Source organism: Acanthisitta chloris, unplaced genomic scaffold (assembly GCF_000695815.1).
Source record: "Acanthisitta chloris isolate BGI_N310 unplaced genomic scaffold, ASM69581v1 scaffold4356, whole genome shotgun sequence".
Lineage (NCBI taxonomy): Eukaryota > Metazoa > Chordata > Aves > Passeriformes > Acanthisittidae > Acanthisitta > Acanthisitta chloris.
The window spans coordinates 1-14,488 of NW_008679608.1; the positions used below are offsets into that span (position 1 = coordinate 1).

General features: G+C 39.2%; 1 protein-coding gene across 1 annotated transcript in view; it reads left to right on the forward strand.

Moving 5' to 3' along the window:
* Nucleotides 1-935: 935 nt before the first annotated feature.
* Nucleotides 936-14,488, forward strand: part of AIM1 (absent in melanoma 1) — a 41,944-nt gene continuing 28,391 nt past the window's right edge. The window contains exons 1-6 of the mRNA XM_009077364.1: nt 936-2,413; nt 7,907-9,353; nt 9,438-9,614; nt 11,977-12,024; nt 12,144-12,262; nt 13,605-13,767. Coding sequence (XP_009075612.1) covers nt 1,668-2,413; nt 7,907-9,353; nt 9,438-9,614; nt 11,977-12,024; nt 12,144-12,262; nt 13,605-13,767 — 2,700 coding nt within the window. The 5' untranslated portion in view covers nt 936-1,667. The remainder of the gene's footprint in view (nt 2,414-7,906; nt 9,354-9,437; nt 9,615-11,976; nt 12,025-12,143; nt 12,263-13,604; nt 13,768-14,488) is intronic.

Consider the following 14,488-nt stretch of genomic DNA (forward strand, 5'->3'; position numbering starts at 1 on the left):
GGGGTTTCAGCCCTTGCCGAGCCGTGCTGGGCGCTGGGGGAACGCGGGGCACTGCCAGGCGGTTTCGGTGTCTGCAGCACAAAACCCTGAAGTTTAAAACTTGCCGAAGCAGCCTCCGTGCCGCCGGGGGGATCTCCTCGGGAGATCGGGTCCGCCGATGTAGAAAATCCTTGTGGTGTTTTGAAATAGACATCTGAAAACAAGTATTCATCGTACCGGCATGTAAAAAGGGCTGATATATTAAAATGTAAATATGCATGTGTACTCCGCGATGCTGTTGCGTGTTTCCTGTTTACCATGTTAATTAGAAGTTGCAAGGCAGAATTTCACCAAGTGTAATTCAGGGCAGTATTTGACCCAGTAATGCTCATTGAATGATGCAGTGGCTTTTATAGTTTTGGGTTTTCTAGCCCAAAATACAAGCTCAGTTTTTATTAAACTTCATTAATGAGAAATGTTTGAATTACAATACAACTTTGAAACTATTCTCTGCTGGCACAAGTGTCAAAACTGACTCAGCAAGGAGAGGCAAGTTAAACTCGCCCCTCTTGCTTTTGTTTGGAAAATTTTGACCAAGCTGTTTGTCCCCAGTCTTGCGGACCCTCTTGTATTGTTTTGCTTTCCTGCATTGTTTTGGGTGACATTGACTAATTGTGCAAAGCTTTTGAGATTTGGGACACATGATACTGGTATCATAAGGCAAGGTGAGTTTGCTTGTAAACAAATGCAGGCAAAACCGTACAGAAGGATCTTGGGATTTTAGTGACTTTTCAAGGGTTTTGTTTTTCTTGTTCTTTGAGAACTGGTCAGTAAGCTGTTTTGTTTGCATTTGCAGTGTCCTTTTAATTTATAGGTGGTGCTAATACAAACAAACGTATTATAGAAACATTTCTGACATTAACCAAATGTCTGTTTGTTTGTTTTTATAGTCCACCTCACAACTTCCAGATTCTTCCAGAGAAGAGAATAAAAAGAAACCAGTTTTGGAAAGACTTGGAAATTTGTTTGGTACAGGGAAAAGGAAGAACGTCAAAGGTTCACTAGAACGCAGTTCACATCAGAAAGGAGGGAGGTCAGTTTCTCCTCACGGAGCACAGGCAACATACTGCAGGCACGGAAAGGAAGGACACGAAGCTCCTCAAGTACAGAAGCAAGTGAGAAACGTAAGTGCCGTTTCTGAGGCACAGGAATATAATTTCAGTGGGGAAGTCAGACCACTGTATCACGATACCATTTCAGAATGGAGCAGCAGGGGAGTCTCCTCAGACAGTGAGTGGTCAGCAGATTGGAGCGGCAGCAGCGAAACCATTAAAAACTCTTTCTATGAGAGTAGTCTGAATGTGGAAACCCTGGGACTGGAGAAAGAATCTGTCACAGATATAAGCAATTCCACAACTCCAGATTTCATAAGGAGCTTGAGAAATTTGTCTAGTGAAGACTTAGAAAAGAGTATCTTTAGTCACAAGCAGCTTGTGAGCACGTGGGTGTCTGAGGAGCCTGGGCATGCAAAACCAAAGGATTTGCCATACGAGTTGGAATCTGTGGCGAGTGAACACACACATTCTCCTAGAGTGTTAACAGTTGACATCTATCTAAGAAAAACAGAGGAGCTCCTTAATGAACCTGTGACTGTTAGAGCAGAAGAAACTTTTAGTGATTTGGACACAATGGATAAAAAATCTGCTAGTAAAAGATCTGGAAAAAGGAGAAAGTCCCAGTCGTCTAGTGACATTACAAATGGAGAGAGAAACCAGACTGAGGCTACTGCAAGAGAAGAATCTGGATTTGAGGATGATGCTCCTTCTGAGGTATTTTCAGACAAGGTGATAAACTCTGAAAGAAAAGTGAGGTCTCCTCAACAGACTCCTGAAAGGAATTCCTCAGTTAATAATCAGGACCTAAAAGCTGGATCTACTCACAAAGGGGCATCTAAAACTGAAGCTGACAAAGGCAAGCAGCAGATATCAAACACAACTTCTGCAAGGAGAAGATCCTATAAAAAGAATCAGTCGGATGCTGTACCCATTTCCCCGACTGGTTTGAAGGGCCAGGTAAAAGATTACTCCTCAAAAAGACAACCTTTAGTATCAACAGAAAGTAACACAGTGGCAAAAAGAACTTCGGTGGAAAAAGTAGCTGTACCTGTGGCTTTTGGGGAAGACAGCTTGGAGTCTCCCAAAGTTTCTTTGGCTGCTAAGACAGAAGACAATGCCTTGGTGTTGGCTGAAGGCAGAAATGAGACCAAGTCAGTAAAACATGGTAATGGTTCAGATGGAAGAGCTTTCTTGCATACTGATGGGATTAAAAATGGAGACCTGTGTCTGTCAGCTGAGAGACAGACAAATTCTGATTTAGATAACTTGAAGGTGAAGAGTTTGGATGCTTCCAGAACAGTCACTACAAAGATTAGCCTGTAAGTAACAAACTAGTTTACCTGATCCTTGTAGCTGTAATTTTGCTTGTATCTGTGGTTAGAATTCTGTGGAAAACACTAGCTGTCTGTTACCTACCTAGATTGTTTTCAGTTGAGAACTGCCCTTAAAAAATAACAAAACCAAAACTACCATAATTACAGCTACCACTTAACAAGCACTGTAGTTTAAATGTATTGGAAAAAAAATTCATTTTTCCATTTATTAATGGATGGGGAATGTCTTTGTCAATTCCATTATATGGAATAATTTAATGTACATAAAATCTGCTCTGTCATCATCGTTGTTGCTCAGATTAGCTCATCTGCCACTGACCTTGACATAATTTTGCTGTCTGTAAGCAACTGAGGATGAGGTTGAAGATTTTCTATGTGAAAATCTTTGAATAAGGAATGTGTTCAAGTTGTTCTTCAACCTAAGTTCTGCTATTATTTTATGAAGAAACTTAGGATGCAGTGTAGAACTTGATCATTCAAGTGATATGATAAATCACACTCCAGAAATCTGGATACATGTGGTTGCTTTCTTAAGTATGTGCAGGATGAATCATGTAAATTTTTATGCATGTGAATACCATCAGGTGTTTGCAGAATTATGCATGCAGTAGTTTGCAGGTTTTGGTTTTACACTTGAAGAAATTGTCATCTGTCAAACAAAGGTGATCAGTGCTTGCCTTAGGACTGTAAAGGAGTGGGAATATTCATAAATTTCACTGCAATCACTAGTATGAGTCCAGTGATTCACTTCCTGGATTCTGTTACATTCTCATCCACAGGGAGTGACTTTATTGCATACTTCATTTCTGTTGTTAGGTTGTCACTGCTGTGTGCTATTGCACTCCTTGTTCTGGTACAATCATTTATAGGTGTTGGAGTACATAGAATCCTATAAACTCACCAGAGGTGCACCAAGTGTTCAGAGTTGTTGTGTTAGAAGGATGTGATGGTTCAACATGATGGCTTGAGAGACACATCTGTTTCCAGTTATGCTTCCCACATCTGAGAAGCATGGGAGCATTAGGTGCAATTTCCTTTGCACAATTTGTAATGTTCTACATCTGATTTGTTAATTTGTAACTAAATTTAAAACACTTAGTACCGAAAGTTAAACTGTGGCCTTTTGGTAAGTGGTGATGCTTTGTGGCCTGGCAGTATAGATCATGAATCTTAAACTCTGTATCTTCACAGTTTCAAATGAAAGGTAGTTTTCATATGCTTCTCTCTGTGTCCTTGTCACTGATGGTGATGAAGTTATACATGCTTGCATAGCTGGATTTCATTTTTCTGGGTATGTCCTGGGCTTGCTGTGCAGTGAGTTATCTTTGACTGTACTCATGAAGTAATAGACAAGTATCCTTTCTGGCAGATTTCTTTTCAGTGAATAAACAGTCTGTTCTATTCCACCTGATTTTGTGGGCTGCATGACCCTCTGTGTCTTGGCCTTATCTGCTGCTGTAGGAACATTAGCCCTGGGCAAGGAGTCCTGTGTTGCCTGCAAGGTTCCCAATGCATCTGATAGTTGTCCTTACACTGTACCACACAGTTTGTTTAGCCAGACATTTATATGCTCAGTCTACCTGGTAGAATTTGTAGCCATTCATCAGAACACATGAGCTATAAACCTGGAGGTGGATTCAGCAGCTGTAAAATGGGAAAGGAAAAGAAGGTGCCATTACTTTTCCGTATTCAAAGGTTAAAAGAATATTGTTAGGTAGTTCACATGAATCCCTTTCAGGCTGAAAAACACCCATTTACTGACAGACTCTTTGGCCTTCTATAAGATGGGTTTTGTATAATCCAAGTAAGGTTCCTGTATAAATGGATAATGTCTCTTACTAATGACATTGTGTCAATTCTGGGATTCAAGTTTCTTTAGGAACAATTTCAGAATGGGTCAGTTCCTCCAATTACCTCCAAAAGTGCAGGTTCCCTGTAGGTAATGATAGTATTTTCTGTTTTTTCTCCTTTTATGTCTGGATAACTTGAAAATCACAGAATATTTTGCTTCCAGCTTTTTGAAAGGGGAACCTATCAGATTTGAGACTAAACTGAGGTTTGATGGTACATCTTAATTGACAAATAAAACCTCAGGCAGTAGTTACTTTGATGTGCTTAGTGGAAAACTTGGCTTCAGTTGTCATATTTTATGTTCAGACATGGTTTTGTAGCTTGCCTTACAGTTATGCCCACTTGTTGAATTATTCTGCTCTTCTCACATGCCATTTTTCTTTGCTCACCTCAATCTGATGTTTTGGCATCAGTGTTTTTGGCACCAATTACATGCTTGATGTGTGACTCACCTTCCATTTACGACTGTATTGGGAGAGGTTTAACTGCTTGATTCGACGGTTTAGCTGCAAGGTGTAGCCAGTGAGAAGGACATTGGTATTTCTCTTGTGCCTGCTTGTTCCTGGCATTACAGATCAGGAATGGGTAGTAGGAATCAGCCACACTGGGTTGTTTGTAAGAAAGCATTTGCACTGTTAAGTGAATCTGTCTTTCAATGCTTTTCCTCCATATTAGATGGGAGCCTTAAATGATCTTCAAACAACATCTCGTTTTAAACAAGCTTAGAAACTCAGTCCTTGCAATAAGGAGCATGTTTTGGCTGTATTTAAAGTCAGTATTCTTAGTGTGGAAAAAAGTGTGATGAAAAGATTAGTTAGAGAAGGCCAACTGGAATGGATGGAGCTCCAGGGCTGAGCTTTTCATTGTTCTTTGGTCTCAGCTGTTTGGCTGCTGTGCAGAAACACTGGAGAATATAAAATACAAAGTGCTGAAGTAGTGGTTTCTGCATAAATTTGCAAGATTGAGACTATACCTTTGAGGGGTTAGCTGTTCATTTAAAACAGATTTAGGTGTGGCTGATAACTATCTCTGTTAACCATTAAACTTGCTGGTGTTGAGGCATACAAGGAGAGACAGGTTTTATGGGGAAGATATGTGTTGTTGTGTTGAAATCAATGAATGTAGTAGTGCAAGCAACAGGCTGACTAAAGGGTGGTATGGGATTGAGTTGAAGATAACTAGGCCGTTAGTGATACCTCTTAAGACTGCAAGTAAAAGAGGATAAGTACATTTTTTTTCTGATCCAAAAAGGATGTGAAGGGTCCTGGTGAACAGGAAATTCAGCATGTGTCAGTAGTACATCACTGCAGCAGGTGAAGGCTAAGCCTTTGCTGGGCTACATGGGCAGAAGCACAGCCAGCAGGTCAAAGGAGAAGATATTTGATGCTCATGGGTCTGTCTAGGGCACTGTGAGTTATAACTTTCACTCCTCTTCCAGCTCTCCTCTGGTACAAGAGAGGTTCACAAATTGGGATGAGTCCAGTGGTGAGCCATTAAGAAGGTGATGACACTGGAGAAAATCATGAGGCAGCTTGATTTGTTCAACTTAGAGAAGTATATGGGTAGACCTCAGTAATCTCTCACTACCTACAGAGAAGGGAGAGCCAGATTTGTCCCTGAGGTGTGCAGTGAATGGCCATGGTTTCAAGTTGTAAGAGTGAAGTTTTAATGGGATATAAGGCAAAAATAATTTACAGTGACAGTGACTGCCCTGCTGCAGTGCTTCCCTGGTAAGGTTATGAAATCTTGACCCTTGAAGATATTCAGAACTTGGTCAGGCAGAGCCTTCAGCAACTTGGTCTAACTTTGAAGCTGTTGTTTTGAATAGGAAGTTGGACTAGCTGATATTTAGAGGTCCCTTGCAACTTACATTAATTTACCCTAAAGAAAAATCATAGAATAATTTAACTTTGAGAAGTTTAGGAAAAACAGTTATATTATAAATGAAAAGTACTGCCTAAATATATTTAATTTTATGCTCTGTGATAGTTCCCTTCACACCTTCCTGCTTTCAGGACCAATTTTTTTTTCTTTTGTTTATAGACTTAATTTTTTTCAGGTGTGTTTTTAGCACCTGGATGAAGTATTTAGTTGATTTTAAGTTTACTATTTCCCTTTTTGTCAGTCATGCATTCTTCATAAGAGCCTTCCAGTTGTGAACTAACAAGAGTAGGCTGGTAGATAGTGAGTGCTGCTGGGAGGCCTTTTCTGAAAAGACATGGTGATTTTTAACAGTTGCTTTCTGTGTAGATTCTTAGACAGCAGATTTTTGATTCTTTCTATTACTTCAGTTTGTTCCTCATGGTTTTCCTCAGAAATAAAGTTTGTACCATGTTGAGTCTTGAGTTAGTAGGGTTTCTTGCAATGGATCACTTGAGGAGGAGGAGCAGAAAGGAGTGATCTCAGTTTTTGGGTTGTTCATGTTAACTCACTTGTATCTCACACTTCTTTCTTGGGCTAAAGAACTGAGACCTCGGTGAACACAGTTTGTGTAGGTAAAAAAAGAAGAAAGCACTTAAATACCAGAATCATCCTTTGATTGGTAGTGTGTTTGGGGCCCCAGAGACTGTTGCTGCAAACTAGTTTCTTTTATCTCCTGCCTTTGTCAGTTTTCATGTATGGCAGTTTCTGCCTGTTCTCCCTCTGCTGAGTGTCCCCAGATTCCTCCTGGGAGAACTGATCTGCCTTTGAGGTGATGGTGGACTCCTTGACACTCCTTATGTCTCACTGGTAAATTTTGAAGACATCTGCCCTGCATCTTCACAGCTGCTCATACTGTTTCTGAGATAACAGGTGACATGAACAAATGATTTTTCCTGGGTGTAGGAACTCAGAGGAAGGAGACTTGAAATTCTCAGCCTTCTGCCATAGTACATGAGTACTGTGTGCTGTGTACTTGGACATGCTTCTCTATCAGCTCTGACAGAGAAGCTTTATAAGTGCTTCCAAATTGAGTTCTTGTAAAATTAGTAGGTTTAGTTTCACAATTTAAATCATTAGCTAACTTTCCCTGAAGGAAGTGGAAGAGTGCTCACCTGTAGTGTTCACCTAGCCAAGGTGGTGATGCAGTGACTGGGGACACTTCACCATTTCCACCAGCACTGAGGAGGCCAGGAGAGGTCTTTCACTCAATTTAAGGTTGCTTCTGCAGTTTAAGTGTAAATGCTGCAAAGAATCTGGGCACATGTCTTCAAAACTTGCTGGAGAGGTATATGCAAATGTTAACCAACTCATTATCACCTTAATGAATTGGGATTTGTTTCCTAAACTCTGTAGGGAATTGCATGCATATAATTTATTCTGCCTATTCACTATTAAATTTTAATGTCTGTCAGTCATAAGTAGTTCTCTGCCTCAAATGCAGATGCTGTAGGCTGCTGTGTTTTTGGTTTTACTGAACATGAAAGAACTAAGTACATGTTTGAAATGTATTCTTATTTAGTGTCTAATTTTTTTGTGTTCATATAGTTACTCCTTTTTTTAGTTGATTCCTTTTGAGATACCAAAATTTAAACTAAGACTATGGAAAATTATATTATAATGCTATATTTTATTGTTTTGAAAACTGTTGCTAGTCCGTTCAAGATTTATTAAAGATGTCACTCTGTATCACTTTGCCTCCCTTAGTCCAGCCAAACCAAAGAACATAGAGCTGAATTTTAAAACACCTATGAATCAAGACAGTTTAGAAAGTGAGCAGGATACTCTCGAAAAACCAGTTAATAAAACTAACAGCAACATTGCCAACAAAATTTCCTTGTTTGAAAACAAATGTGCTAACCAGACCCAGAGACCTACAGACATCCCTGCTTTGAAAAATTGTACTGTACCAAGCACATTCGTTGGCAGAGCAAAGCTGAAGTTTGGAAAACAGCCTAAAGAGAGTGAACAGCCTGATAAAACCTTAAATAAGCAAAACAGTCGCCAAAAGTTTTTTGAGAATGGCACGTCAGAGAAAGAAAGCACTGCAGAATTGAAAGGCAAACAAGCAGAAGGCTTTGCCTCTTATGAGGATATTGGGAAGACAACAGAACTGAAAGTAAAAGCTGCAATATCCCTTTTCAACCAAAGCAGCAAAGGTGATACTAGTTTCTCTCTGAAGCAACCAGAACCAGAATTAACCACAGCCAAAAAAGAAAGTTCGCCTTTTAAACTGTCTTTGCACTCTCCTGTTAAAAGTGAAAATGCTCAAGATACTTTCTACCAAAGAAATTACACAAGCTCAGAATTTCATAGAAACGAAGAAAAGTTGCTGCCAAGCACAGACCTTTTGTCACCTTGCAATGATGATAAATATCCCCTACCATCTCATCAGGTTTCTAGATCAGAATTTAAGAAGATGGAAAATGGAGATAAAAAGGCAAAGCCAGGAGATTTGAACTTTGCAGCACTGCAGTATGATGACAGCAGTCAAGACAGTGTATTGATATCAGAGCACAACATAAATGCACAACAGAGCCCAGGCAAAACCTGTAATGGATCTGCTGAAGATGATAGCATTTTTGATTCCCCATCTGACATGAAGAAATTTGCTGAAACAATAAAGAACTTAGACAGCTCTGTTTGTTTACCCCAGAAAAAGAAGAGGTCAAAGCTTCCGAAGTCCCCAGCACCCCACTTTGCAATGCCTCCCATTCATGAGGACAACTTAGAGAAAGTATTTGATCCTAGTGTATTTACTTTTGGTTTGGGCCTGAGGAGGGAAAAAACACAAGATCTGTTACCAGCCCAACAAATGAAAATGCAAAGCCTGGAAACGATAGCCAGAGTGAGGCCCAAGCGTGCATCGACAGAGCAAAGTATCATATTCAAAGCTCTGCAGTCATGTAGAGAGGAACCTGCTGTGACTCAGGAGATAAGTGGAAAAGAGATCATTGATGGTACAGATGGTGAAATTAAGAGATCGCGGCTTGAAAAAAGTTCCCTCTTCTCCAGCTTGCTGTCTTCTACATCTAAAGAGAAGTTTTTTAATCCTTCTGTCATCTCAGTAAATAACATCACTGCTGACTCCTCGGGGATACCTTCTTTACAACAGGATGCTTCTGGGCCACTCGGCATGCCTCAAAAATCTGAGGTAATAAAGATCGTTCAGGAAATGAAACCATGTAAAATTTTGTCTACCTGCTGAATGACTGTTAATTTTGGTTGTGTGATTCAGTCTCTTTCAGATATGAAGCTTCCAAGTTTTGTGGAGAAGTACATGCAAGCAGATAGTGCAAAGAAAGAACTAAGTTTACAAATACCCAGCTATGGCAACACTGAGAAAAGTTTTACCAGCTGGTTAGGGACAAGCAGATATGAATCAAATGTCCCTCCTGGTTTATTAGATGTGGATGTAAGTATTGCATAAGATTTTGTGTTCAAAATCTGTCTACAAAGCTATCCAGCTTTTATACTTTCTATAGGCAATGTGCATTCCCCTCTTAGGGACACACATAGATTACAAATACATAGAAGTGAACTTAGGTATGGTGCCAGTTTCTTCTGATGGGCTTGGCAGAAAACTAGTGCCCATTTTTCTGTTGATAGTAATCTCTCTCTTCTTCCAGCAAGACATTCAGCTGTTGCATGGTTAAATAAGTAACAGAGCAGATGTTTTTATTTTAGCTCTCTGTTGTTGTTCCTAGTATTCCCATGAATTTGACAGAAGTGTATTCATTCTTTTAGAATACTTTAAGAACTGGGTAGTAGTGATTATTGAAAGTGCTGCTACAGTGGAGAGTTTTCCCTTGGTCTGATTACAAACATCTACTCCTCATGAGTGAAGGCAGACCTACATTTTCCCTTCAAAGCAACTTTAACGTGGAATATCTTTGTAATTTCTGTTTCAAAAGTGACAAACTAATGTCCTATAGTATCTGCTGTTTCTGTTGATGTGAGCCCTTAGTGTTACCTGGGAGGAAAATTGTAATCAGGAGGTTGAAGAACCGCGGGATGAAATATGTTCTCCAAAGTTTAATAGCCACATGAGTGTGACCTGGGGAATTGAAGCAGCATATAAGAAGTTTGAGAAATACTTTCCAAAACTAATGGTTATCTGCTGTAATGGTTCTACTAAAAGGAGTGGGGCCGTAGAAATAGCTTTTTTCTTCCTCACCTTGCATGAGGAAATCATCTATAGTACCTTGCCGTTTTCAGAATGTAGATTTTTTCTCTTGTGGGAAGTTTTTTAATTAGCATTGGGATGAAAATCAGGGGGTTATTTGCAGTGCTGTAGATTTTTGCTGCCAGTTAGAACAGCATTCTTACTCTGATGATCCTGCTTGGATTTAAAGACCTGAGTTTTAAGCTAAATGACGGGTACTTTTATTTTGGTTTTTATTTTGGAGGTTTTTTTGCTACTTAAATGGTTGTTCTTGAGTGGGTTTCAATTTTGCAGTAGAGCATGGAGGCCTGATATGGTAATGGAGTGTATACACACCTGAGACTGCACTTGAGAGAATCCCTTTAGGCTCTGAAGGGTTTCTGGGCTTCTGTGGCACTGTTGCTGACTGAATTGTCTTGCTCAAGTTAGACAGGAACCAAAAATGTTTATATGATGTGTACCCATTGTGCATCTTCCACTGACTAAGAAAACGATGATACAATGGCTAGTGGTGAAGGAAAGAGTAAGGGCAGCCCAGAACAATGACTTTGGCATTCCTTAAAACACAGGGCAAGTTTTAACTGGAATTGAAGCATAGGCTAAAGACCAGTCCTGCTTCAACATGTCTTGATGATGCCTACAAAAATCTGGTGGTGGTTAAGAACTCTGTGCTGAGACCACTGCCTGCTCTGTGTGTTAATTAATATATTCTCATTCATTCCTTGCACGTGTTGCTGGTTATCTTAGGCTGCAACCTGTTTAGGGGCAGGATCTGTTTGGGGTTTTTTGTGTGTGTGAATAGCTCCTTGAAGAGTGGGACTCTGTCCCAGGATGAGCACTCCCGTCCTTGCTAGGAAACCAAACGTGTAATTGCAGAGCTTGCTTTGTTTTAAGATGACGTGATGCAACCGCAATTTTCCCATATATTCTGTATCATATAATTTACTGCTGACTTCAACATTGCTGTAGACTTTGTGTACCTCAATGTGTTTTATTTGTTCTGAGTATTTTTAGTTTATCACTTATTGCAGCCTCACACTTTTTGTTACAAGGTGTTCATCACAAAATTGATGATGCTAGTTAGTTCATGCAAGTATTTGCCATCATGGCTCCTCAGTCTTTTCATGTATTCCTTCAAAATTGTTTCATGCTTTATGGCTTGACATTTTTAGACATTTATACTTCGATTAATATCTTTATCATTGTAGAGCATGTACTTTATGAATGCCAGTTTTTAAAGTAGTCTTTACTGACTGGCTTCAAGATTCAAGAGTTTGGTATGAAACTCCTGGAATATATAGGAAGCTGATCAGAAGGATTTTAAAGCATTTCAAATTTGAGGTTAGTTGACTTCAGTGAGATGATAATTCAGAGTAAAAAAAAAAAGGTGTAAATTTATACATTTGTGGCAAGATACAGATCTTCCAGCAGAAAAAGAAATTGAAGCATTAAGTAGGTATAGTTGAAATGTTACCAGCTTTTTACTATTCAGAGTAGTCTTTATTTTGTCCTGTTAATTTTTTTATATATATAGCTGACCATCTTTATTGACTATGTTTTGGCTTTGGTTTTTTTTTTTTTTGATGATTTTTCTCTCCCCACTGTCTATTAGACACTTTCAAGAAATGGACAAAGTAAAATCAATCCCAGACCTGGCAAGGTAAGATAAATTTTTTTTATTTTTACTGTTCCTCTCTATATTCAAAGTATGGCAGGATAGAAATATATTTTGCTGGTGTGTGTTTGTTTTTGTTGTTGTTTTGGGTTTTTTAAACACAGCTGGTGATATACTGTGACTCAGATGGTCAAGAAAAGTGTATTGAAGTTTTCCATGATGTTCCGGATTGCAGTTCTTGGGTTCTGTCACCAACAATTCTAGTTAAAGTCATCAGAGGATGGTAAGATACTAATTTTTATTTTTATTATTGGTCTACCCAGAAGTGTTTTGAAATAGAGCCAACATGTAATGCACAGTAAGTCTACTTTGTAAATAGCAACGTGATGTGGATACCTCTGAGCAAGAAATGTGATGTTTTTACCTCTGCAATAGGAAGTTCTGAGTTGAGAAACTTATTTTGCTGACCAGTTGAGTGAGTGTTACCATCTGGAGGAATGCAAGATTTCACCAGGCATAAGTGTGGGTTGAAATGACAGATTCTGTCCAGCTGTGCTGCCCTTTGACTCCTCTGCCCCTTGGAGGTTTTTGCATAGTATTTGAGTTGCACTAAAAGGCTAGCAAATAATTTTAAAGCCAGGTCTGGCGTGATTAATTTCATGTCTAAAGGTTTAAGATGGTGCACTAGAGATAATTGACTGTTGCTCTGACAAATACAGAGGGATTTTGCTCTAGAAGCTGTATTGCCTAAGAGTAATTCAAAACAAGTTCCTCTCCTACTTTCTTCATAGCATCAACAGAACAGCCATTAGTAGTGTGGCTAGTATGGCAAGTTATGTTGTGGCCAGGCTATAATGCAGTCAAATAGCAGGTTCTCAAAAGTAATGATCTGATAGTAAGCTGCAGAAACAAAGACTAGCTACAGTAGGAGGTACTGGGAAGCACACTGATTGCTGTTTAGCGTCAGAAAACTGGAATGAAAATCTTTTGATCTATATAAACCAGGTCGTCTTTTCCAGCATGGACTAGAGGCACTGGGTTTGGGGTTTGGTTTTTTTTTTCCCCCCTTCAGTTGAGAGCCTAACGGAGGATTTAGTATTTGTAAATGGATAAAGTTTTTATCTAGTTATATATTCCAGCCTACCATTAAAAATGAAGTTGTACTTGTCTTCTGAGCAGTCTTATCATCCTTTGGCACATCTGCACCAGCCCCTATGGAACTCTAGGCTGTTGTTCACATGATCCAAGTAGCTTGTCTGTTTATACATGATGCAGCAGTCTGCAGTGTCAATGTTTTCTGACCCTCAGATTGATTCTGATTAGTGTCTCATACAAAAGTCTGGTATTCATAGACAGTAGTCTTTGCTGCCCTAAATCATGAACTTAAAAAAGTGGAGAAGTTTTTGATGAAATTGCTAAGTCAGCAGTAGACATCTTTGTTTTTATTATTGCTTTTAAAAGTATCACAGAGACCAGAAATGATTGCATCAGCAGTGCTGGGTGAATAGGCTGTATTGGGGAAATGGGAAGGGTCTGGAAATAGTACTTCGGGTGAAAGGATTTGTTAAATGGGAGCATGATTTTTGCAAATCACACATTAAACATTAGGATTTTTTTATTTTAAGCTGGATACTCTATGAGAAACCAAATTTTGAAGGCCCCTCTATTCCACTAGAAGAAGGAGAGCTGGAACTTCCAGATATTTGGGGTGCAGGTGCTTCTGAAGAGCAAAGTGATGACAAAGCTCTAAAGCCTGCAGTGATCGGTTCAATAAGACATGTTGTTAAGGCAAGTAACATAAGAAAAGAAAATATGGTATGGATCTTAATGTTTGGTGGTGTCTTATACCGATGCAAAGTGTGATTGGTGTATTAGGACACAAGTGTGACGAGTTACAAATGCATAAAACAATTTTCCATGTTGAATTTCTTGTTTAATCACAGAATGAATGTGAGGGTGTCTGCACAATGAGAATTGTGGTAACACCCACTGGAAGGACAGGGCAGGAATGAAACTTAGTGTTATTTATTAGAATAGCTGCCAAAATGCTACATACAGCATATGTTTTGTTGCCTGGTCAGTCTCAGGGAAAGCATCAAAGAAAACCATCAATAATTCCATATTTTCAAAATGTGTGTGGTTTTTCCTTCTCATTTTTTCACAATATAAACCAAATTTACATTCAATGCAAACTTTGAGTGTCAAACACCAGACCTTGGTTGATACTCAAAAAAATAACCCCATCTGTGCAAACTTAGCAGTGAGTTTCACACATGGTGGAACAGCCTTTCTACATGCACTTTTAACCTACCATTAAGTAGTTACCTTTGCAGGTTGCCAAAACAAACATGAGCTATAAAGTTATTTGACTAGGAAAGGAAAAAGGAGGAATATATATTGCTTGTAACTACAATTCTTGTTTCAGTTGCAGTTCTCTTCAGGGATGGCTTGCTTGGTGTTATCATGGGATTTAATTTGCTAGAGGAGATGTTAACTGATGAAAGAGGAT